General features: G+C 41.4%; 1 protein-coding gene across 1 annotated transcript in view; it reads left to right on the top strand.

The window, feature by feature from the left end:
* si:dkey-106n21.1 (solute carrier family 23 member 2) overlaps positions 1–24,953 on the top strand; it is a 73,221-nt gene that overhangs the window by 4,964 nt on the left and 43,304 nt on the right. Inside the window, exons 2-3 of the mRNA XM_014409091.2 lie at positions 14,895–15,047; positions 19,596–19,753. Of these exons, the coding sequence (XP_014264577.1) occupies positions 14,895–15,047; positions 19,596–19,753 (311 nt within the window). The remainder of the gene's footprint in view (positions 1–14,894; positions 15,048–19,595; positions 19,754–24,953) is intronic.

Below are 24,953 nucleotides of genomic sequence, written 5' to 3'. Positions count from 1 at the left end.
TGATTTTGTCCTTTTCAAGGTCTTGAAGGCAAGCTATAACTTTCTTTTTTCTTTTTCTTTTTTATTTGTAGCTGCTTGTGGGGTCTCGCTTTAAGGCTTCGTAGGTATTGTTGTCACTGAGGAGAGTAATGATCTTTGTGTGGTAATCTGTAGTGTTTAGGACCACAGTGTATCTTCCCTTATCAGCTGGTAAAATAGTGATGTTGTGGTCTTTGCTCAGGGAAGCGACGGCCTACTTTTCTTGTATTGTGAGGTTGGACGGAGGGACTTTGGCACTGGAGAGGGTGGCTGAGACTTTCATCCTGATTTGCTCTGCTTCTGTCGGTGATAATTTATTCATCTGTATGGCAGTTTCTGTGGCTGTGATGAGGTCCACTATGGGCAACTGTTGCGGAGAAATGGCAAAATTGAGTACTTTGGCTAATACTCTCTTTTCAGGTTCAGTGAGATTCCGGTCTGAAAAGATCTTTACCCATTTCTCCTGTCTTCAGGTGTGTTTTCTTCTCTGAGTTGTGTAGGTTCAGAATGAGGAGTGTGTGTTTTTGAAAGCAAGGTGTGAAATTTTCTGTGTTGTCTTTCTTTTCCTTTAGAGCATAGGTGTCAAACTCTGGCCCGCGGGCCAGATTTGGCCCGCAGTGTAATTACATTTGGCCCGCGAAGCCATACCAAATTACTATTAGAGCTGGCCTACTGGTATTATACAGCTAATATATATTTTGTTTAGTATTAAGCTTTGCTTGTTCCATATTCAGTTTTTCAGCAAAACTTGTTTGAGTCAATAAGAAAAGATTGATTCTTATATCTGGAGGAAGATTTTTTTTCAATAAATATTAATGTTAGCCCGCGACATTGTTCCAGTTTTGAATTTTGGCCCACTGTGTATTTGAGTTTGACACCCCTGCTTTAGAGTGTTGGGCCTGCTGAGCCTTGTCCACAAACTTGTAAACCTCTTCTAAGATTGGAGAGGGTAGAAGGGTTTCCAGTTCCTGCAGAGTCTGGCTGATCTTGATCTGGATGGCATCTATAGTGAAATGGACCTGTCTTATCCTTTCACTTAAAAGCTGATTTTGGCTCAGACAAAAACTGGTTCACCCGAAAGACAAAACTCCAAAACACAGACTTAACAATGTGGTGTATGCTGTACAGTGTAGCGAGGAATGCCCAGACCTCTACATTGGAGAGACCAAACAGCCACTTCACAAGCGCATGGCACAACATAGAAGAGCCACCTCCACAGGACAAGACTCAGCAGTCCATCTGCATCTTAAGGACAAAGGTCACTCTTTCGAGGATGCCAATGTTCACATGTTGGACAGAGAGGACAGATGGTTTGAAAGAGGAGTGAAATAAGCCATCTATGTCCACTGTGAGCGACCATCTTAGAACAGAGGCGGTGGTTTACGACACCAACTGTCTGCCATCTATAATCCAGTTTTGAGTTCCCTCCCCAGACTCCTTAACGTCCACTCACATCCTGGGCCATCTCACTTCAGGAAATCGCATGATAAGGTGGGGCCAGGTTTCACAATGAGCTCACCCGAAACTCTGGCTGATTGTGACCCACACCCGTTTTCACACCTTGACTCATGTGATTAGAGGATCATCAGGGGGTCCTTTTGTCCCTCTTTGGGGGGATATTCCCACTGGGTTTAAATCTAGGACTCTCCGCCATTTGACCTTAGAACTGAAGAAGCTTCTCGGATGAGAGGTGAAACATCTTCAGGCAACTTAAAGAAGTCCAGACGCTTTTCTTTGCAAGCTCCTTTGACTACGATGACCTGGATGACTGAGAACCTTCACAGACATGAGTGCAGAGCACAACCTCTGAGACACAGCAGGTTTCAAAGACAGTTGTGTCCCACTGTGGACCTAGTGATGAAGACTTTAGTGAATTTTAGAACCTTCTGGTTCTAATATGTGAAGCACGTAGAAAGAATGCTGTTGCAATAGTATAGACCCTGTTAATACATAGTGATTAAGTACACTGACAAAGCGATGGATGGATGGATTTCATGAAGATTCCGCCATAACAACAGTGTCCAATAGTGTCTTTGCTTTGTCCTTGGTTGTTTTGGTTGGGTTGTCTTTCTCTCTTTTCTTTTTTTTCTTTTTTGTTGGCGCACGGGGCGGGAATGTTGTACAAGGAGAGGTGTTAGAAGTAAAATATTGACCGAATCACTAGATGATAATGAATGACATAATGAATGAGATGAATGACATGTCCATACCTGTTTGGTCGGGGGCCAGATTCAAAATGACTTCATCTCATAATGTTGCCCAATAGGGTGAAAACTGTGCCACTTTTGTCAGAACACAAAAGGTGAGAAAGGAGGGAAGGCATGCTAGGAGGAAGCAAGAGAGAAATAAGGCTAGAATTGCAAAGGTGAAAGTGGTGAGATTCTAAATGAAGGGACTATGACTGGTAAAAGAAGAAGGAAGCTAGAAAGATTGTATAACATGATATACAAGGTCAGACATTTCTGTACACTCATTATGGGCATGTATGTCATGGTAGTTTGGGGCTTTTAATTCTTTCTTTGAATTCTACATCTTTAATGCATTTTTTAAAAAAAAAACAAGAATTAGGTGGACAAGTTCGAATTTATATTGGATTTCTTTAAACCATACAGGGTTAAAAACATACACACAGGCTCATATATATATACATACACTCACTTAGATATTTTAATAAATATGCTGAAGGTTCTCAAGTGTCTTTTGATTTGGCAGGTTTAAGGCCTGTTAACTTTTTATTAGTGCATCATGATTGAATAGAATTCGTAGTTTCTCTTTGCAAGAATGAAAAGGATTTCTTTGAAAGAACTCACTGGTTCAATAAATACTCAGATGAATTTGAAAATTTTAAGGAGGCGGCATTATTCTTAGAGCTTGACTCAGTGAAGCTCTATGATCTACAAAGTTTAACATCATTAAACTGGAAAGATGCAGACTAAAAACGAAGCCCCTGCTCCAGTATAAATACCTTCAATCACAACTGAAGTGTATGCTTTCTGGAGAAGATTTTTAGGGTAAGATGAGACAACAATTAAGCTACAGTATCTCGCCAGAATGGCAAGAGGTATACTGGTGGTTTAAAGGTGAGGCTTTCAAACCTCCCTGTATCAGCTATCAATGATGGTGTTTTTTTCACTTAATGGTGGCCTTCTTCACATGCTCCAACATCTGTATGGACTTCATTTTGAGAGTTCAAGTGAAATGTTATCAAAAAATGAAATTCTAATCCAAAATCAAGTACCTAGGCATGCAGACTGCTTCTAGAAATGTTTGTGAAAGAATGGGTCGTTCTAAGGGGCTCAACAAATTACAGTGTGATACTGTGGTAGGATGTCCTGTGTCACAAGTCCAGTCATGGAATTTTCATACTATTATTCCACAGTCAACTGTTAGTAATATATAACAGAGTGGAAACGATTGGGAAAAACATCCACAAAGTGGTATTCCACATTACAGTTTTTTCTGAATGCTTAAACCCTAACTGTGATTCCTGTAGCACAATCTCTAAAACTATTCAGACTTATAGCAAAACCACTCACTGAGTTTGCAAAACTAAAAGCACAAAAACTGCTTTGCACTCAGTTTGCAATTTTGTAACACACACTTTGCAAAACTGTAGGCACAATTCACTGCACAACACTCAATTACCAAATTTCCAACACACTTCTAGCAAAAGTATACACATGTATGGCTATCATTAACACTAATTTGCCAACTGTCTGGCACACTTTCACATGTGAAAACTTTTTTAGATAATTAGTTCACTTTGCAATCAGCCTAAGCACTATAATACAGGTAAGCTGTGTGTGCGGAGTACAATGGAGGGAGCAGAAAGAGTGAGAAGTAGAGGAGGCCGAGGAAGAGGACGTGGAGGTGAAGAAGTAGGATGAAGAGGACGACAAGGACAAGGAGGAGCAAGAGGAAGACGAGGAGGGAGGAGAGGAAGATGAGGAGGGGTGAGAGGAAGGGTAGGAAGAGTAAGAAATAGAATCACTGATGACATCAGAGCTACAATAGTGGACCATGTAATCAACCGTGGAATGACCCTGAGGGTAGCTGGCCAACGGGTCCAGCCTAACTCGAGCCGCTACACTGTAGCAAGTACCATAAGGACATCTTGAAATGAGAATCGGTGAGTATAGTCACTTCGCACAAAGATTTGTAGCACTGCCATATGCCAATGAGAAACACACCAATACCATTGATGTAAAAATACTGAAATTGTTACTTTACAGAATTGCTAGATGACCAGATGCTGGGGGCAGAGGAAGCATGTTCACTGCAGACCAAGTAACCCATATAGTCATTATGGCGATTGCAAATAATCCTATACTTGGAAATAAACACTTGTGTTTGTTTTGATGTGTTTGAATAAACACCAGTACTTGAAGTTTGGATCCCTCTATGCTTATGGATCTATGACAGAAGTATGAGCTCAAACTGACATAGCCTACCTTGTGCACAGAGAAAGCAAAAGCCAGATGTGTTTTGTATTCATACCATCAGTGTGCAGTTGGCGCATTGTGTGCTTAGTAGATGATGGCTTGTGTGTACTGTTTGATACGGAAACACCATTTTTACGAAGGTGTGAAGAGTTAATCTAGCTGTGTTTTCTTTTACAAGAGAACTACAATGTTTTGATTATTGGGTGACAGGTTTTCTTATTTGTGTGAAGAGTTTTGCAAAATTAGCCAATAGTTACAATAAATGTGCTTAAGCAATCAGAAAAAACTGTAAATCACAAAGCAGCGTCAGCTGATGCTCAGGTGCATAATGGACAGAGGTCACCACTTCAGAGTCATTTGCTACAGACCTCTAAACTTTATGTAGCTTTTAGATTAGCTCAAGAACGGTGCATGGAGAATTTCATGCAATGGATTTCCTTGTCAGAGCAGTTCCATCTGAGCCTTACATCACCAAGTGCAATGCAAAGCATCATATACAGTGGTTTAAAGCATACTGGCACTAGACTCTAGAGCTGTAGAGACATGTTCTCTGGAGTAAAAATTGTGCGTCTCAATCTGGCAATGCAATGGACAGGTCTAGCTTTGGTGGTTACCAGAAGAATTGTACTTATCTGGCTGCACTGTGCCATGTATAAAGTTTGGTGGAGGCAAATTATAGAGTTGGGTTTTTCTCAAAAGCCGGGTTCAGCCCCATAGTTCCAACGAAAGGAACTCTTAATGGTTCAGCATTTCAAGATATTTTGGAAAATTTCATATTCTTAACTTTGTGGGAACAGTTTGGGGATGGCCCTTCCTGTTCCAACATGACTTTGCACCAGTGCACAAAGCAAGGTCTATAAAGATATGGATGAGCAAGTTTGGTGTAGTGTGGAAAGACTTGACTGGCCTGCAAAGAGTCCTGACGTCAACCCAACAGAACATAGTTGTGATGGATTAGAGTGGAGACTGTAAGCCTAAACCCAACACTCCAAAACCTAACAAACCTAACAGCCTAACACCCCTAAACCTTGTGGACAGGCTTCCCAAAAGAGTTGATGCTGTTATACCTGCAAAGAGTTGTGCAACACGAAATTAAATCCTATGGATTAAGAACAGATTGTCACTCAAGTTCATACAGCTGTGAAGCCAGACGAGCAAATACATCTGGCAATATAATGTCGCTATAGCTTTGTGTTAAATGAGGTTAAACTGCGGTTTATTTCTTGTTTGAGCTGCTCCAGGTTTTCATATTATTTTAGAGGACTTTGTGAATGACACTTTTCATTTTGGATTTTAGGTCCATACTAATGTTCTCTAAATCCAAACAAACTTTGGCAGCATAGGTGGTTGGACCCGTTCACTCTCAGCACCCCTTTTGTTTGACCTGACTGTCTGTTGGCATTACTATGAGGGTAAATATGTTGTAAATGTGAGAGCTTGTAAAATAAAAGGAGAGAATGTGTAGAAAAAATATGAACTTGTAATTTGAAATGCTTGCGTGTAAAAAATGTTCACATACTTGTGATTTAAATTTATAGAAAAAATATTCACAAATTCAAGGATGGACATTTTCTCAAATATATAACGAGAACTGCAAATTTTTGTATTGTTATTTGTTTTACTATGTACAACTGCAACCATGTGATCAAAACCAGTCAAAAATAGAGTCTTTGTAGAAATGGTGCACAGTGGCACTGCTTCGGGATATTGTGTTGCAACCAGAAATAATAAAAAGCACTATCTGCTTGGATGCTGGTGAAATTGCTCAATGAGGTCCATGCCAATGCCTTCAATGGGACCTCCATTAATGATAGCAGGTGCAAAGACGCTAGATGCCAGGACCGTGGAGAGATATCAGAAGTGGAAGTGTGATTAAACGTTGGACTCCACTGGCTGCAATGGGGATGCACCACAGGGCCTCCTTGGGGCTGAGATCGGCCATCAGCTGTGGGTCCCTGCCAGCTCCCTGCTGCAAGGTGATCCTTAGCCAGCATTATGGCCAGCTTGAGACTTGCTGGCTGATGACAGCCAAACTGACTCTGCTGTTTATGCTGGGAACCCCTCCATAAGCTGCATCAGTGTCAGCATGTTCAACAGCTAAGCTTCCCCCAGGCTACTCAATTGTGGAGCCTCCTAGTGTAGGCGAATGGCTAACCTCTCACCCCCATCTCCCCTTCCAGGAACCAATAGCAGTGATGCTCATGCAAGAGTCCCAGTCGGTCCATGATGATTTGCTGGATGTTGAGAAAGCAATTCCTAACAACCACCTAAAGGCTAAGCTCTAAGCTGCCACTTCTACCAGAGGCAGCAGCCACAGTGAGCATTCAAATATCCTTGGGCAAGATACTAACCCCATGTTTGCCTACTGGTGGTGGTCAGAGGGCCCGGTGGCGCCTGTGTCCGGCAGCCTCGCCTCTGTCAGTGCGCCTCAGGGCAGCTGTGGCTACAATGTAACTTGCTATCGCCAGTGTGTGAATGTGTGTGTGAATGGGTGAATGACTGAATGTAGTGTAAAGCGCTTTGGGGTCCTTAAGGACTAGAAAAGCGCTATACAAATGCAGGCCATTTTTTTTTTCATTCTCGGGTGCCCAGCACGTCTCCGCTCCCTCTTGTCCATTGGGTGGAGCGTCAATGCTCGGACTCTGGGGAGCAGAAACAGCGGTAGTGAGGAGCCAGCCCAAGCAAGCAGACATTTGAGCAGCCTTATCTGCCGCTTGGACTGTTCCTGCCGCTTGTCTAGAAGATGGCGCTGTGTCCCCACCAGGTCAGTCACTATCTTGGCTTGCACCTCCACTGGCTGAGCAGACCACGGATCCATCGTGACATGCCTAAGTTTTTGGAACGCTATAGCAACAACCCAGACAGTTTATCCAGTTTATATAATGCTTTTTAAACACTCTTTCTCCAGCCGACACCACAAAACTGAACACACTGGTCCATCCCTCCCCTAGAACTGAGCCACAAACCACACGCCTCCACAGTGACTTAAGGTGTGATGTACTGATGCCCCTGAGTCACAATGCTGTGATACAGAATGAGGGCTCTGAGGTGAAGTAAAATGCGCTTTTACTGCCAACAGCGGAGCAAACTGAGTAAAATGACTGCTGAAATATGGACAGAATGTCTGTCAAATTTCAGAGCGAAAGCTAATGTCAGGGCAGCACACTGATCAGTGTATTTATGGATGTGAGTGAAGTTGCCCCCCCCCACCTTCTTCAAATCCAACAAAAGTGGTATCAAACGTTTGTGCTACGTTTGTGCTGGTTTGTGCTGCAAAAATTTTCGTTTGTGCTACTATCATTTTAAAGATATTAATAAAAATTTCTAGAGGTCATCAGAGGTCAACCAGCCCCCCCACATTAATTAAATCAAACAAAATGGGTGTCAATCAACTGTGCTACGTTTGTGCTGGTTTGTGCTGCTAAAATTGTCGTTTGTGATACTATCATTTTAAAGATATTAACAAAGATTTCTAGAGGTCAACAGAGGTCAACCAGCCACCCCATATTAATGGAATCAAACAAAATTGATGTCAAACGTTTGTGCTGGTTTGTGCTGCAAAAATGTTTGTTTGTGCTGCTAACATTTTAAATTTTTAATAAAATAACATCTTGATGCGTACTTAATCATCCAGGTAAGTAAATCCCAAAAGGTTGATTCTGTTTATCTGGACATTTTCAGTTGGAGAAACGTTTTGTCACTCATCCAAGTGACTTCTTCAGTCTCAGCTGACTGCAGGTTTCCCCAACCTTATAAACAGTACACATGTGAGTGAAATTGGCCCCCCTACCTTCTTCAAATCGAACAAAATTGATGTCAAACATTTGTCCTGCAAATTATTTTGTTTGTGCAGGTTATGTTTCCCTAAGAGTGAGAAACATAACCTGTGAGAGAGAGATGTTACATCTGTCTTCACTTGCAGCCCAGTCATAGAAGCGTTGGAGGTAGTTCATAAGAGATTACAGGATCACCCCAACCTCAGCAACAGGACCACTCTCAGCACTGATCAGTTGTGTTTGCTTTTGGAACTGTGTCTTAATTCCACTTCCATTTTGCATAAGGGTCAGTACAGGCGGAAACCTAGGTGTGCCATGGGTTCCCACAGGCCCCTGGTCAAAGTCACCAAACCAGTTCGTAAGCAGGTACAGGTGTGGCCAGAAGGGTCCTCAGAGGCACTGCAAGACTGCTTTTCCACCACAGGCTGCTACACACGACAACACCACAGACTTTAAGGAATATACAGAAAGTGTTACTGCCTACATCCCAAAATGCATTGATGATGTCACAGAGACCAGGTGTCACGGGTTGCTTAGAGGATCCACTCGCAGGACTCATGAGTAGCGTTTAAACAGAGACGGTTTATTTACAGATCTTCACCAAGTGTATGTACTATATACAAGACGTGAGGGGCAGGGCTCCAGGGAAAACAGGGAAATCACACACGCGCTCAGTTCAACCTCTCTCTTCTCTGCTAGCGACCAGTCACTCCTTCCACACTCCACATGGGGAAACACGGGGAATCTAGGAACAAAGAAACACTCGTTAAGTCTCTGAGACGGAGGCACAGGAAACTTGAGCTAGACGTGTACTGACTAGAGCCTTCACAACAATCCAGCATTGAACAGCTGATCTCCTCCTTCTAATATACCAGCTGGTCTGATGAGGCCCAGGTGTTCCCAATCCAGGAAGGCGTGGACCGAGGGCGTGAAGCCGCCATGCGTTCCGCCCCTGCAAAACAGGGCAGAGAAGAAGAGAGGGGGAGAGAGAGGGAAAAAGAGAAGAGAAGGAGGGCTAGGAGTGGAGAGATTCTGATCAGCACCTTGCCGATCCTCCAGATCTTGACACCAGGCCTATCACTGTCCGGGCCAATCAGAAACCATGGCTCACAGGTCAGGTTTAAATGCTCCTAAGGTTGAAAAATGCAAGCCTTCAGAGCCGGGAATTAGGTGAGCCAAAGAACAGCAAGGGCAAACCTGTCACGTGGCATCAGCTACAGCAAAGCTTCAGCGACAGCAGAGATACTTGAGGCAGTGGCAAGGAATACAAACCATCACAGACTACAAGCCTACTCTGCAGACCGTGGTGACACAATCCCCAGACAGTGTGTGGAGATCCCTTGCCAAAATCAGTACTGTCGTTCCCACATGCCTCAAAGCCTCCAACATCATTACTGTTCCCAAGAAGTCATCTACCTCCTGCTTTAAGGACTACCGTCCTGTCAAACTCACCTCCATCATTATGAAGTGCTTTGAACGGTTAGTCATGCATCAAATCAAATTATCGCTTTCGTCAAAATGCTCAAGTGATGATGGAATTTCAACTGCCCCTTACTCAGTCCTCACGCATCTCAACACTAGAGACTCATATGTCAGAGCGCTGTTCATAGACTTCAGTTCAGCCTTCAGCATCATCATTCCCCAGCAGCTCATTCACAAACTGGATCTGCTGGGGATCAGCACCTTGCTGTATAACTGGCTGCTAGATTTCTTGACAGGAAGACAGCAGACAGTACGGGTCGACAGCAACAACTCCAGCCCAAGAACACAGAATACGGGGGCTCCCCAAGGATGTGTGTTGAGCCCCCTTCTCTTTACTCTGCTGACCCACGACGAGATCTACTACAGGGGTGAAGTTAACCATCTGGCAGAGTGGTAAAGCAACAACAACCTGTCCCTGAATGTGGAGAAGACCAACAGCGACTCTACTTCCTCTGCAAACTGAGAAGCACAAGTATGACTCCTGCAGGAAAAAATGACAACGGGTAGTAAGAGCAGCTGCACCTGCCTCATCTGGAAGGTGCTCTCTATTACAGGTGACTCCACTCATCCCTTCAGCAGCGTCTTCAGTTTGCTGCCATCAGGAAGGATACTGAAGAGCCTCCGGGCCAGAACACACAGACTGAGAGACAGCTTCGTCCATCGAGAAGGGGGGGCCCAAGGGTACATCTTTCACCATCCTACAATGCTGTGATTGTAGCCATTCCCCACTTTCTGTGAATGGTACTCATGGCCATTAATCAGTAGGCTTTGATTAGTTGTCATTGATCAATGGTCATAAGAATTTGCATACTAACAATCATGGAACTAACCCCTCAGCCCATTGTTCATTCAGTGGTGCTAGTTTCCTTCACTATGCAAATGTGTACTGTTTATAAAGTTGGGGAAACCTGCAGTCAGCTGAGACTGAAGAAGTCACTTGGATGAGTGATGAAACGTTTCTCCAACTGAAAATGTCCAGATAAACAGAATCAACCTTTTGGGATTTACTTACCTGGATGATTAAGCACACATCAAGACGTTATTTTATTAAAAATTTAAAATGTTAGCAGCACAAACAAACATTTTTGCAGCACAAACCAGCACAAACGTTTGACATCAATTTTGTTTGATTCCATTAATATGGGGTGGCTGGTTGACCTTTTGACCTTTACCTTTTCATTAATATCTTTCAAACAGAAGCAGCACAAACGACAATTTTAGCAGCACAAACCAGCACAAACGTAGCACAGTTGATTGACACTCATTTTGTTTGATTCAATTAATGTGTGTGTGGGGGGGGGGGGGGGGGGGGGGGGCTGGTTGACCTCTGATGACCTCTAGAAATTTTTATTAATATCTTTAAAATGATAGCAGCACAAACGAAAATTTTTGCAGCACAAACCAGCACAAACGTAGCACAAACGTTTGATACCACTTTTGTTGGATTTGAAGAAGGTGGGGGGGCCACTTCACTCACATTATTTATGGCTAGTTAGCTAACACCTATACCATTAACTAAAATAGTCATGAAGGATTTTCATGTCTGTGTTGGTTTTCTCATTAATCACAGTAGTAATGTACTAAATAAATATTTGAAGGAAACTTACGGTGGCTCTCTGTGCTCTGTGGCTGTGAATCCACCATGGCAGACAAGACAGTGGGGAATGAGACTACTTGGTCTTCTTTTTCTTTGATTGGCTGACGCCCAACCTTGTCACACTCTCTGTGGTTTTAGTCATATTATTAAAATCTTTGATCCCTTTGTTTCTTTTCTCACCACTTATCTTGCATCCACACCTTTATACAGGGAGTGCAGAATTATTAGGCAAATGAGTATTTTGTCCACATCATCCTCTTCATGCATGTTGTCTTACTCCAAGCTGTATAGGCTCGAAAGCCTACTACCAATTAAGCATATTAGGTGATGTGCATCTCTGTAATGAAAAGGGGTGTGGTCTAATGACATCAACACCCTATATCAGGTGTGCATAATTATTTGGCAACTTCCTTTCCTTTGACAAAATGGGTCAAAAGAAGGACTTGACAGGCTCAGAAAAGTCAAAATTAGTGAGATATCTTGCAGAGGGATGCAGCAGTCTCAAAATTGCAAAGCTTCTGAAGTGTGATCATCGAACAATCAAGCGTGTGAATGTGTGTGTGAATGGGTGGATGACTGGATATGTAAAGCGCTTTGGGGTCCTTAGGGACTAGTAAAGCGCTATATAAATACAGGCCATTTACCAATCAAGCGTTTCATTCAAAATAGTCAACAGGGTCGCAAGAAGCGTGTGGAAAAACCAAGGCGCAAAATAACTGCCCATGAACTGAGAAAAGTCAAGCGTGCAGCTGCCAAGATGCCACTTGCCACCAGTTTGGCCATATTTCAGAGCTGCAACATCACTGGAGTGCCCAAAAGCACAAGGTGTGCAATACTCAGAGACATGGCCAAGGTAAGAAAGGCTGAAAGACGACCACCACTGAACAAGACACACAAGCTGAAACGTCAAAACTGGGCCAAGAAATATCTCAAGACTGATTTTTCTAAGGTTTTATGGACTGATGAAATGAGAGTGAGTCTTGATGGGCCAGATGGATGGGCCCGTGGCTGGATTGGTAAAGGGCAGAGCGCTCCAGTCCGACTCAGACGCCAGCAAGGTGGAGGTGGAGTACTGGTTTGGGCTGGTATCATCAAAGATGAGCTTGTGGGGCCTTTTCGGGTTGAGGATGGAGTCAAGCTCAACTCCCAGTCCTACTGCCAGTTTCTGGAAGACACCTTTTTCAAGCAGTGGTACAGGAAGAAGTCTGCATCCTTCAAGAAAAACATGATTTTCATGCAGGACAATGCTCCATCACACGCGTCCAAGTACTCCACAGCGTGGCTGGTAAGAAAGGGTATAAAAGAAGAAAAACTAATGACATGGCCACCTTGTTCACCTGATCTGAACCCCATTGAGAACCTGTGGTCCATCATCAAATGTGAGATTTACAAGGAGGGAAAACAGTACACCTCTCTGAACAGTGTCTGGGAGGCTGTGGTTGCTACTGCACGCAATGTTGATGGTGAACAGATCAAAACACTGACAGAATCCATGGATGGCAGGCTTTTGAGTGTCCTTGCAAAGAAAGGTGGCTATATTGGTCGCTGATTTGTTTTTGTTTTGTTTTTGAATGTCAGATATGTATATTTGTGAATGTGGAGATGTTATATTGGTTTCACTGGTAAAAATAAATAATTGTAATGGGTATATATTTGTTTTTTGTTAAGTTGCCTAATAATTATGCACAGTAATAGTCACCTGCACACACAGATATCCCCCTAAAATAGCTAAAACTAAAAACAAACTAAAAACTACTTCCAAAAACATTCAGCTTTGATATTAATGAGTTTTTTGGGTTCATTGAGAACATGATTGTTGTTCAATAATAAAATTATTCCTCAAAAATACAACTTGCCTAATAATTCTGCACTCCCTGTATATTACGTTGTATGGGGTATTTTCATGACAGGCTATCAGGGGTTCTGACCCTACACTATTTTCTCCATCATAGCATAACCAGATGTACAGTAAGAGAGATTCTTGTGGCCTCTCCAGAAGATAAATAGCTGCTCAATCCCCTCCAACCAGCATTTGCACTTGTCTAATGGTAGCATTACACTCCCAGTAGCTCACATTTCCCGACATCATATTTCCTTTCAGCAGCACAGATGCTGGGAGAAAAAGCCACATGGGTTTAACTTACCATCTGGGGCCAATCACTTAAAGGCCAGTTTAGTAAGAGTACTATTTTTTTTTTCATAAATTACTGATAATAAATAGCAAAAAGAAAGCACTGATAATTGCATGGAGGGTGTCCATGCAATTTTAGAAGGAGCAGAAATGCTATTGTTTGGACATTTTTCTGCTTTTACATAGACCAGCAAGGGCATTAGTAAGACCAAATGGCATCACCAAGTATTTAAAATGTCCCAAATGAGTGGTAAAAGTAGTTTTCCACTCATCCTTTTCTTTTATGTTTATAAGCATTACACAGATCTAATTTTGTAAAAACATTATGGTGCCTCAAAAGCTGAACTGAACAGAAGTAATCTGGTGATTTGATTTAACCTCTGGTAACCCCCAGCAATCAGAAAATGGCCTAAGAGTCTTACTCTTCTTTTAGACAAAGAAAAACTTCATAGGAGGGAAAGCTTTAACACTTTTTAAGCTCTCCCAATTGATACCAATCACTGTGGAAGAAGTGGGGTGAATGGCTATGGTCACTGAGGCCAGAATTACTTGTCACAATTACGGTGCACATTTGGTCTATAGCTGCTCCATGAATAAATGTTGCACATGCTTGTGTTGGCCCAAAGACAAACCTTGTTTAGATAAAGCCATATAGGTATGGCAGCTGAGTCTCTTGAGTCCAGTGTTTGGCCAGATAATTCTGTCGTGTTTTGCAAGAAGTTATTAGCAACAGATAAATACTCAGATAAGATAGGGGAGCTGTTACTGGCAGGCCAGAGGATCCCAGGGACAGTGGAAGAAGAAAGTGGTGGAGACTGGACAGGCAGTTGAGTAAAAGGGGAATATGTCTTTTGTAAGCAGGCAAGCAACTTAAAGAGACAGGTAAGTGAGACAGTGAACCTGAGCTCAGTTTTCCCACAAAGCACAAGCATTGCATTTCACCAGGAAGTCACAGACAAACAAAAATTCAGGATTCATAACTGCCAAAGCAGGGGCAAAGCAAGAGGATCACAGAGCCACATTACTACCATGCATGTAGTAATGCCATCTGGCAGAATATGGAAGCACAATACTACCGCAAGCAGTTAAGGAAATGGAATACAAGCTCCAACTGGAGGCAGCATCTGTAAGGAAAAAAAAGCAACTCCAGCTGAGAAAGTAACACTTTCACAGCAATTTGCAGGAGCACTTATTAAAAGATTTGAGTGTATATTGGCCTTTTATGTAAAAACATACATACAAGCTCAAATATATACATACATTAAAAAAAAAAATCCTAAATAAATTCAAACTTGTGCATACAATTAATTGGGATTTAAAGTAATTAAAATTTCAAACAGTTGCTGAAATGATGCAGAGGAAGAAATGCATTGCAGTGGATTAAACTAATTATTGCTAAATTAATGACTAATTAATGACTAATGACTTTTGCTGTGCTTCTCTTAAAGGACAAAGACGACGAACAGCCACAGCTGACAGCTGATCCTGGGGAGTCTCACACAGAGGAAACCCTAGAAGAGACAACAGGAAAAAAAATAGATTTAGTTTACTCCCTTAATGACAGGCCACCATGGTACCTCTGCATTTTGCTTGGCTTCCAGGTAAATCTATCTTCTGACTTGTTTAATGGATAATAATAATAATGGATTGGATTTATATAGCGCTTTTCAAGGCACCCAAAGCGCTTTACAATGCCACTATTCATTCACTCTCGCATTCACACACTGGTGGTTTAGCCCAGTGTCACAGCAGAAAACTGTATCTAACCTTGCTACTACTGCAGGAAAATATTCTGCTTTCATTTATTGAACATCTTTGATTGGCTGTAGCTCTGGAGGTAGAGCCGGTCATCTACTGATTGAAAGGTTGGTAGGGCAAGCCAGCCTGCTCAAGTCTGCGTGCCAAGGTATCCTTGGGCAATATAGTAAACCCCAAGTTGCTTTCCAATACATTCACTGTGAAAGTGTGACTGTTAGAAAGACAGCACTTAGGTGCAGAAAAAAAAGTGCTTGTGTGAATGGGCGAATAAGTGCTTTGAGTGCTCAAATAGAAAAGGGGTATATAAGAAACAGTCCATTTACTCTTATAATGAAGCCTCTTGATGTTAGATCAATGCCAAAGCAAGGAGACAAACCTACAGCTCTGTAAAAATAAAGTTGCATTGGCTAAACCAATTCTCATTTACATCTACAGCAAATGCGAGGTCAAATTAGCAGTCATTATTCATAATCCCAAATTCCACATCCTTCTCAATTTCTTTTTGAGACAATTAAAAACTTTCTATAACTCAGTAACTTAATGATAGATATTGCACCATCAGCTTCCTTTATCTGCAGTTTAGTGCTGGACAGTTAGGAAAGTGGGTTTGTCAGTGTTTTCCAGCTTTTTAATACAGAGAAAGAGAAGTGTAACTAAAGCTGAGGTGAATGTAGTTGAAATTATAACTAGAAGATTTCCATAATCCTGACAAGTTGATGGTAATGTCTTTTTTGTTGTTGCAACATTTGCGAACTAAAAAATAAACAATAATTCAAAAAATGACATTAATGTAGTTAAAGAAAATGTCTCACTTTAAAAAGGGGTGATAATTAATGTGTGTTGGCAACAGTATGTATTTACTCACAATAAGGTCTGTCAGTAACCCTAACCCTGATTCTTTAGTGACTCGTTAGCGACTTTAGTGTAAAGTCGCTAACATGTGAGTGCTTGTATGTGTGAGACGGTTCTAGACATGAGCAGAAATGAGTAAGGGGGATTTTGAGTAAAAAGGGAGGGAAAGCTAAATATGACATGTAATTTTCTTTACATTTTTAGTTAAACTATTTTAAGTCGTGTCAAAACATTTTTGGAAATGGGACTTTATTTTATTAATAACATACCAGAGTGTGGGTAAGACATGCAGCAAAGACTAGAATGTCAAGAGTTAATTTCATGGCTGATTAGCAACAGCATTTCAATCATTCAATAACATTATTTACAAGACCTGCAATATGGTTAAAATCCAAAGTGTGGTCATAAGTTAGTAGTTTAGATATTTTCAAGGTTATAATAATACCAGTTTTCTTTCAGGCTGAGTGACCTTGGTTGAACCAGCGACAAGGAAAATATGATCATGCTGTAAAAATATATTAAATTTAAGCTCCAAGGCTGGCATGTTGAAATGACCAAAATGTTGGTGACTTTATTTTCTCCTGTAGCATATTATTGATTTGTATTTATTTGAAAATAATCTGTTAGCATTTTAGCATACATATATATATATTAGGGGTGCAACGATACACAAAATTCACGGTTCGGTTCGGTTCGATACTTTGGTGTCACGGTTCGATATTTTTTCGATACAAAAAAAATGTTCATGCCTTTTTAATTTGTCATTTATTAAAATTATAAATATATATTTTAACTCAAAAGTACAGTTTTTAAATTTAACCCTAACCCTTGTGCGTGTTTTTTATTTTGACAGCGAATGCGCACCTGCTGACCACTTATGTGCACCCCTGGTTATATAGCTCGTCATATTGCAGCCACAGAAATTCTTTTGTCTATGAAACCATAAAGCTGCACTTTCTTTTTGCCTTATAGTCTGATTTGTCATAACTTCTCCGTTTTGTGGTAAGCTTTTCTTTGGCTGTCACTTCTTCACCCTGACCTGTCTTATTTGGCTCAGCAGAACTAAAATATATATCTGTCTGTGAAGGTTCTCAGTCATCCAGGTCATCGTAGTCAAATATATATCCTGCTGCTTTTACACACGCACTCACATAAGCTCAGCGATTCTCTGCGCGATCAACCTCTCACGTTTAAGCTTGCTGCGTGAGATTTCACTTGTCATGTTTGCATAGTAAGCTAACAATTAATAAGACGATGTCAGAAGAATTGGTGCACAAATTATCATCACTCACAGATCAGTGCTGTCGCTCTCTATACACAGTTTGCGCGATTGCAAAGTGAAAGCAAAAAAACAAGCGCAAATTCAAACGCGATTGCAATATGTCACATATTGACAGTGGCTCACCGATGCCAATGACATAATTACCCAGCTACATTTCTGAAAGAATGCAAAAGCATTGACATATATTTTTCCTTCCTACAATAGCCCGACGGGCAGGGCAGAGATAGATTTTGGTAGCCCGACTGAAAAAAATCGCTAGCCCCGGGACGTCGGGCTAGCGATATTGCGAGCCCTGTATCTGATTGAGGAATCACTCATCTTTGAAAAGAGAGTTTATTACAGAGAAATGTCTCTTTCCAAAATAAAAGCTATACTATCCGCTTCTTCTGGGCTATATTCTCAGCAGCATATTAAACATATAAGGAGAATCATGTGCTAACAGCTGTCTAAATGACTCGGCTAAAGTTAGTAGCATGCTTGCTTGTTTTTTTTCTGCTTCCACTTGTCTTTGCACTAGGATGATGTCGGCGTAAATGTGCAGTCATATTTGTTGTGTTCCCACTAGTGCTTTCAGGTTAATCTCGTTGAAATGACCTTAACGCCACAACATGGCAAATCTCCGTTAACGAGCTACCACCGATCGCCCCGTGCATGGGGCTAGACGGCCAACACGTTAACGAGCTAACACACTAGTTCCCACCCATGTAATTGAGCATTGCATGGCACATCCAACATACTGTTTTACTTTAGTCCATGACTCGCTTACCTTCAGGGTCATACGTCACATGAAAACCAAAATAATTCCAAACGCCAGATCTGAATGAGGGTGGGGGAGGTCCATGTTGCAAGGAGAGCTTAACTTCTGTCTCGCTAGCTTGCCCTGCGCTCTTCCTTCTGACGATGCTGTCTGTGTTGAGCGCTCAGTGAATCTACGTTCGACTACTCCGCCTAGGCTGCACTGTCGAGCCTTGGCGGAGTAGTCGAACGCAGATTCACTGAGCGCTCAACACAGACAGCATCGTCAGAAGGAAAGTTGATAAAATAAATAACAAATGTTGTATTGTTCGATACATATGCGTACCGAACCGAAAGCACTGTATCGAACGGTTCAATATCGATACGAATATCGTTGCACCCCTAATATATATATATATATATATATATATATATATGACCACTCACTCAAATCTTTTAATAAGTGATGCTGAAGGTTCTATTGTGTCTTTTAACTTGACATGGCAAAAGGCCATTTATGTTACTGATTAGGATTGACCACAAAATATGAATGTTGGGCAAAATGTAAAATCTTTTAGACATCTGGAAAGAGTAACTTCTACCAGCCTATCTCATTCCACAAGGAATCCTCACTGCCATGGAACTGATATCTCCCTGATTGTTGCAGGTTTGGAAAATGATTAAAACAAACAATGCCCGTGTTTTCCACCCCTGTGTGAAGTATAGTAAAGCCTTGAATGTCAGCTGCAAAGACATAAAAGGATATGACATTTTTGCTAATACTTGTGGCATTACCTTCTTTTGTCAGCATTGGTGAAACACCAAGGATACCCGCTCCATTGCCCATATTATTTATTTATTTATTTTTTTTACAAATCACTTAACATTTTCTGGACGACATTGTAGGTTGTGTTGATAGGAGAATTAGCTCTGACCACACCGATGGTGTTGTCAATGACATATAATGTGTTTTGTACTTGGCTGCAAGCAGCCTTAGTGAGTCCAGATATATGTCTGTGCATCACTCAAATTAGATTAAAGTGTGAGACATCTGAGACTGAACATATCCTGCCAGCCAGGCCGTTGTGTTTTGATGTAGCAGATACAAGATTGTTAATATTCTAGCTGACCACACTAGTTCTGAGTTACAAGAAATAGCCTTTGTCATAATGATTTAAAGCAAAGAAACACTGATATAGGGAAACTCTTATTGCTTACTGAGTAGAGAACATCAGATAAACTGGTATTACTGTTTTAGATTTAGACATTTCCTCAATTACACTTGGCATTTGATCTGTACGCAGATATTTTGAGATAATGACATCCAGTACAGTCTGGTATGAAATTAATTCTCATCTATGTCATTGCACATTGTGACTGTTTTTCAATAAAAAACAACAACACAGCAAGCATTAAAGTCAAATAAAAAGGAGTTTTATGAAGATAAAAACATAAATTAATCTGTATAAAAAGAAAATATGTTTAATCCTTTAAAATCTCTCTATTATTCCACTTTCTGCAGCATTACATTCTTGCTTTCGGTGGCATCATTGCAGTTCCACTGATCTTGGCTGAACCGCTCTGTATAAAGGACAACAACATTGCTAAAAGTCAGCTGATCTCCACCATATTCTTTGTGTCAGGATTGTGTACGCTGCTGCAGACGACTGTTGGAAACAGGTAACACCCTTTTATGATTTCAGTGAACCAAAGCAGACGAAGACACAAGAGTTCACACAAGAATTTCCACTTGTGTAATATCTTTTGGCACTAGCTTTGCAGTGCGCAAACTGAGACAATGCCCCACCTAAGAATGAGTGAGCGTTTTATTTGTTTGGCACACCTGATATTGGGGAAGCATTTCTTTGTTCAGTGAGGATTTTTGAGGATTAATATAAGTCTTCCTAAAACACATCCACAAAGGATCTAAAGTAACAGCCCAGCTCCTGTAGTGGTTCATGTGAACTTAAACTGTGGGTTAGTTTATTGTGGGAATCTCTAGAACAGCCGTCCCCAACCCCCGGGCCTTGGACCGGTACCGGTCCGTGAGTCGTTTGGTACCGGGCCGCGAGAGTTGAGGCTCAGGCGTGAAATGTATAGTTTTCAGGGTTTTTATCGGTTTTCAGCGTTATTTTGTTATTGTTTTTATCGTTTACTCGGTTTTCCTGGGTCTTTTCACGTGTGTTATGAATAAATTTTCTTTTTTTCGGTACCAGTACTAGTTTTATTTTGTTGTATTTATCCGCGACACCTTAAAGGCCGGTCCATGAAAATATTGTCGGGCATAAACCGGTCCGTGGCGCAAAAAAGGTTGGGGACCGCTGCTCTAGAACATCTCATGTCAGTAGTAATTAATTGCCTAGCTAGGACACTTTCTGAAAGAGAACAACTTCACTTTTCAACACTTTGACATATCACTTTTTATTATGGTTATTATGATTCACAAACAAGAATAAAAACAGCAAATGATAGTTACATGTTTTGTTATTTTGCTGTTAGATATAAAAGTTACAATACCTTGCAAAGGCCAGGGGTTTGTTTTCTTCCAAGAACTCCACTGATTGGATTCCGATTTCTTTCTGAGTTTATTATAAGAGCCAGTTTTCTCATGCACATTCTTTTTCTTTAAGAATGTGGCGGTATGTGTCCTACATGTAGCATTCTCAAATCTTTTAGCGGCATCCTCAGTAGCAGAGTAGTTACTTAGTTAACAGATAATGATAGCTGATATGAAATTTATATCCAACAGGAAGAGTCTGTTAAATAAATAGCAGCATTGCCATTGGTAGAGCAATCAAATAAAACTGCTTGGGTGAAAAGGAGGATGTTTTTCATAGTGATGTGTCGGTCGTGAACGAAATGGCTCTAACAGCCGACTCTTTGAAGTGAATGACGCTGTCACTACCCGATCCTTACCAGAAACCCGATCGGTACCCCGCATGCGCGAAAGGTGTCTACTTCCGGTCGAAGCATTTTACGATAGTTACAGGTCAGAGTATCTGTTAAGATGTTAATAATAACAAGTATCTTTTAATGTCACGGTTCTGGGTCCGTTGGACCCAGTATTTTGAGTTTATTATGTTTTGGTTCACTTTTGCATCATGGATTATTCTTTGTTTCTCTGGTACTTTGTGTTTCAGTTATCTTGGTGTTTTGGATTGTTTCTCATTCTCTTGTTGTGATGTTTATTATTATTATTATTATTATTATTAGAGTTTCATGTTTCTATTATCCATGTTTTAGGAATGGTGGTTTCATGTATAGTACAGTTCCATGTTTCATTTTCTGTCTCTGTGTTGAGTCCATGTCTCTGAGTTGTGATTCATGTTTCCTGTTTTATTGTGAAAGTCTTTGTCTTATGTTAGTGTGTGCAGCTTTGTTCCCCATGTCTCGTTAGCCCTGATCTCTTCCAGCTGTGTCTCCCTTCTGTGGCCCATTTCCTCATTACTACCCTGTGTATTCCACCCTGCCTCATCTGTGTATCTACCATGTCTCACCCGTGTGTTCTCCCTGCTGTCCATCATCATTCTTCTCTGCTCATTCTCATTCAGGTTTGTGCTTTGTAGTTTTAGTTGTTTCCCAGTTTAGTTCAGTTCTCCGTGTTGCCGTTTGCCTCTCCTTTTGTGTTCAATAAATCACCTTTTACACCTTCACGACTGCCTGCGTGTGGATCCTCCTTTTCCTCCTCCACACGGCTCTTCTCACTTGCCGTGACATTTAAAATGTTTCCGATAATGAAACATTTAATATAATGTAGACAAAAACAAAAAAATAAAAAGATAGTGACAGATCGGGACTCCTAATCCTTACTGCGCATGTGCAAAGTCGGACCATACAAATCGGGTCTACCCAATCCGTACCGCGCATGTGCAGGGGTTTTCTTCTTCTTCTGTTCGTTTAATGGCAGTGTACTCCCAGTGTACGAGGATACCGCCACCTGCTGACTGAGCGAATGAACCCTATTGTAAACTGAATTAGCGTCATTACAAACGTGTGTTAAATTTGATTTAGTGATAATCGAGTGTGTTTATGGTTGTCTGTGTGGAGAGGATTGTTGCAAAAGTGATGATAATGTCCGCTATCACTGTCAATTGCCAGTAAACACTTCATCTGGTTGCTGAATCTTCACGTGACATATTATAAAGTCTGTATTATTAACTCTGTCATTAGGCACCATTCTTCTTATTTTACGGCGCTGTTGTTCAATCGGGGAACACTCTCTGTTGAGGAGAAAAGCAAAAATTTGTTGCGGATACGGGTTATCCATTGTTTAAATGTCCCGGTAGTCGAAAAGGAGGCAGAGCTGTTGAGAAATGCTAGGAGCTAACTGGGTGCTAACTGTATCATTCAAATATATTGAATGTCGCAATGTTGGCAAAGAGAGGAAGTGACGTAAGATTTGCACATGCGGGGTACAGATCGGGTTTCCGGTACGGATCGGGTAGTGACAGACGCAAGCCGGATCTTTATTGGGAGCCGTGGGTTGTTTTTTTTCTTTCTCTCACCCTTTCTCTCGCACTTTTTTCCGCTTCACTCAGCACGCGAGTCTTGTGCTTTGTGCTGGGAAGAGGGGGGAGGGGCGGTAGTTACACTCACAGAACAGAGCCCGAGGGAAAGAGAGAGAAAGAGAGCCAGAAACACATTAGAAAGGTGTAGTGATCACCCACAACTATTTTCAGTTGCAGATGATAAAGGATTCAGAAAGTTTATTCATGCAGGCCCATATGACAGAGAATGTGCATCTTCTTTTGTTTTCATATTTTTTCATAATTATATTTAATTGTGTGTTTGCAGTGTTTTGTGTTGTTTCACTTTAAATTTGTTTAAAAGGAAAATGATGAAAATTTAAATAGTTAAAAGTTGAAATGTGAATAGTTGGTTTTTGTATTATATGATTTATTTATTACATTTTATGTGGAGTGTATAAAAAAAACCCTGAAGCACATACAATTCACAACAGAAGTGCTCCAGGATGCTAGGGGCAGTGTTGAGCTTATGTTACCTAGTGGCTACACAAGCCAGGAAGTACCAACGACTTGGTGTGTGGTAGTAACAGGTAAACATTTTTTAAAATTATTTGAATATATATGAATGCCTGTGTATAAATACACAAACAATGCACACATGCTTTCAATTGTGTAATTTAAGTGATCTAGGTAGCTTTGGAAATTCAGTTAACGCTAGAAGTGTGTTTTGGAGTTTGTATGTGCTTTGTCTCTAGGGGCCACCATATATATATATTTATATATATTTATATATAAACATATATATATATAAAACTACAGGGTTTTTTTTACATTAGTAATTCCTTTTGTGCATAATTTTATATAGTTGTTAATAATAAATAAATTAAAGCAACAAAACAACCTGAAGAGCCGGTTGGGAGCCGAAAGAGCCGGCTCTTTTTAGTGAGCCGAGCCGAAAGAGCCGGTTCTCTAAAAAGACCCGGAAATCCCATCACTAATTTTTCAGTTTAAGTTTCAATTTTATTTCTATAGCAGATTTAAAAGACCAAGGTACATCAAAGTGCTTCACACAAGAGCCGCATTTGCGGGGTTACAGCAATAGAGTGACGAAGAAAATACAGTTATCATTACGGAAAAGTTTCAGATAAGTGGTATGGCACAAACGCAAACTGAGTAAAAATTTTAAATCGAATTTGTTTCAAAGGCTAGCTTAAACAAGTGGGTTTTTAAACGTGATTCGAAGGATTGAATGGATTCCAACGCATTGACAGTTTTTATTATCGGGCTACAGAAAACTTAAAATGAGCTTTGCATATTAGCAAGATGGCGGCGCGCACGGGTGCAGCGGCTCTTAGCTCTCCAGTTTGGTGCTAATTTTTACTTTTAATGTGGATATTTTTGAATGTTTGCAACACCACCATCTCTTACAGTCGCCAGAACCTAATTGACCTAGGTTTTAAATATAGTTTGTCTGTTTCTGGCGACTATCAGCGAACACACAACATCCTGGTGGCGATAGCGAGACCGCCAGGGTCACCGTGGATGGTCTGCCCGCCCAGCAAGCGTAGAAGGCGACGGGGGAAAGAAAGCAGAAGAGGGGATGCCGGTCGGGCTCAGATGCTAGGCTACGCAAACATTCACACCGGCCAGCACTTCCGAGCCTTTTCCTATCGAACGCCAGATCCATCACCCACAAACTGGACGAGTTGGAGCTACAGATAGCCAACACAAGCTTTGCACGTAACTGCAGCATTATTCTTATTACGGAGACGTGGCTTCACCCGCTGATTCCCGACGCTGCAGTCGAGTTAGCAGGCCCCACGCTACACCGGCATGACAGAAACAGCAACTCAGGTAAAAGCAGAGGAGGGGGGCTATGTGTTTACGTGCATAACGAGTGGTGTTGTAACAGCAGGATCATTCACACACACTGTTCTCCTGATTTGGAGGTTCTGGCAGTCTTGTGCAGACCTTTTTACATCCCGAGGGAGTTTACAGTAGTTATTGTGATAGCTGTTTATATACCGCCGGATGCTAACGTTAGCACGGCTCTCAGCCTCTTGCTCAACACCATAAACAAACAAAGCGACTTTAACAAAGCGTGCCTAAAGACTGTGCTTCCTAAATTTGTCCAGTTTGTGAACTTTGCTACGAGAGGAGAACACACTTTGGACCATGTCTATTCAAACATCAGGCATGCTTTCAGAGCGACACCCCTCCCCCACCTGGCTGGATCTGACCACCTCTGCATGTCCCTCACCCCCACCTACACCCCCCTGCTGAGAAAAACAAAGCCCCAGACAAAGACAATAAAAACCTGGCCTGAAGGAGCCCTTTCTCAACTGCAGGACTGCTTCTCAACAACTGTATGGGATTTATTCTCCAGCCACAACCTCCAGGAGTACACGGACACT

Source organism: Maylandia zebra, linkage group LG7 (genome assembly GCF_041146795.1).
Source record: "Maylandia zebra isolate NMK-2024a linkage group LG7, Mzebra_GT3a, whole genome shotgun sequence".
Classification (NCBI taxonomy): domain Eukaryota; kingdom Metazoa; phylum Chordata; class Actinopteri; order Cichliformes; family Cichlidae; genus Maylandia; species Maylandia zebra.
This window is presented reverse-complemented; position numbering and strand designations above follow the sequence as displayed.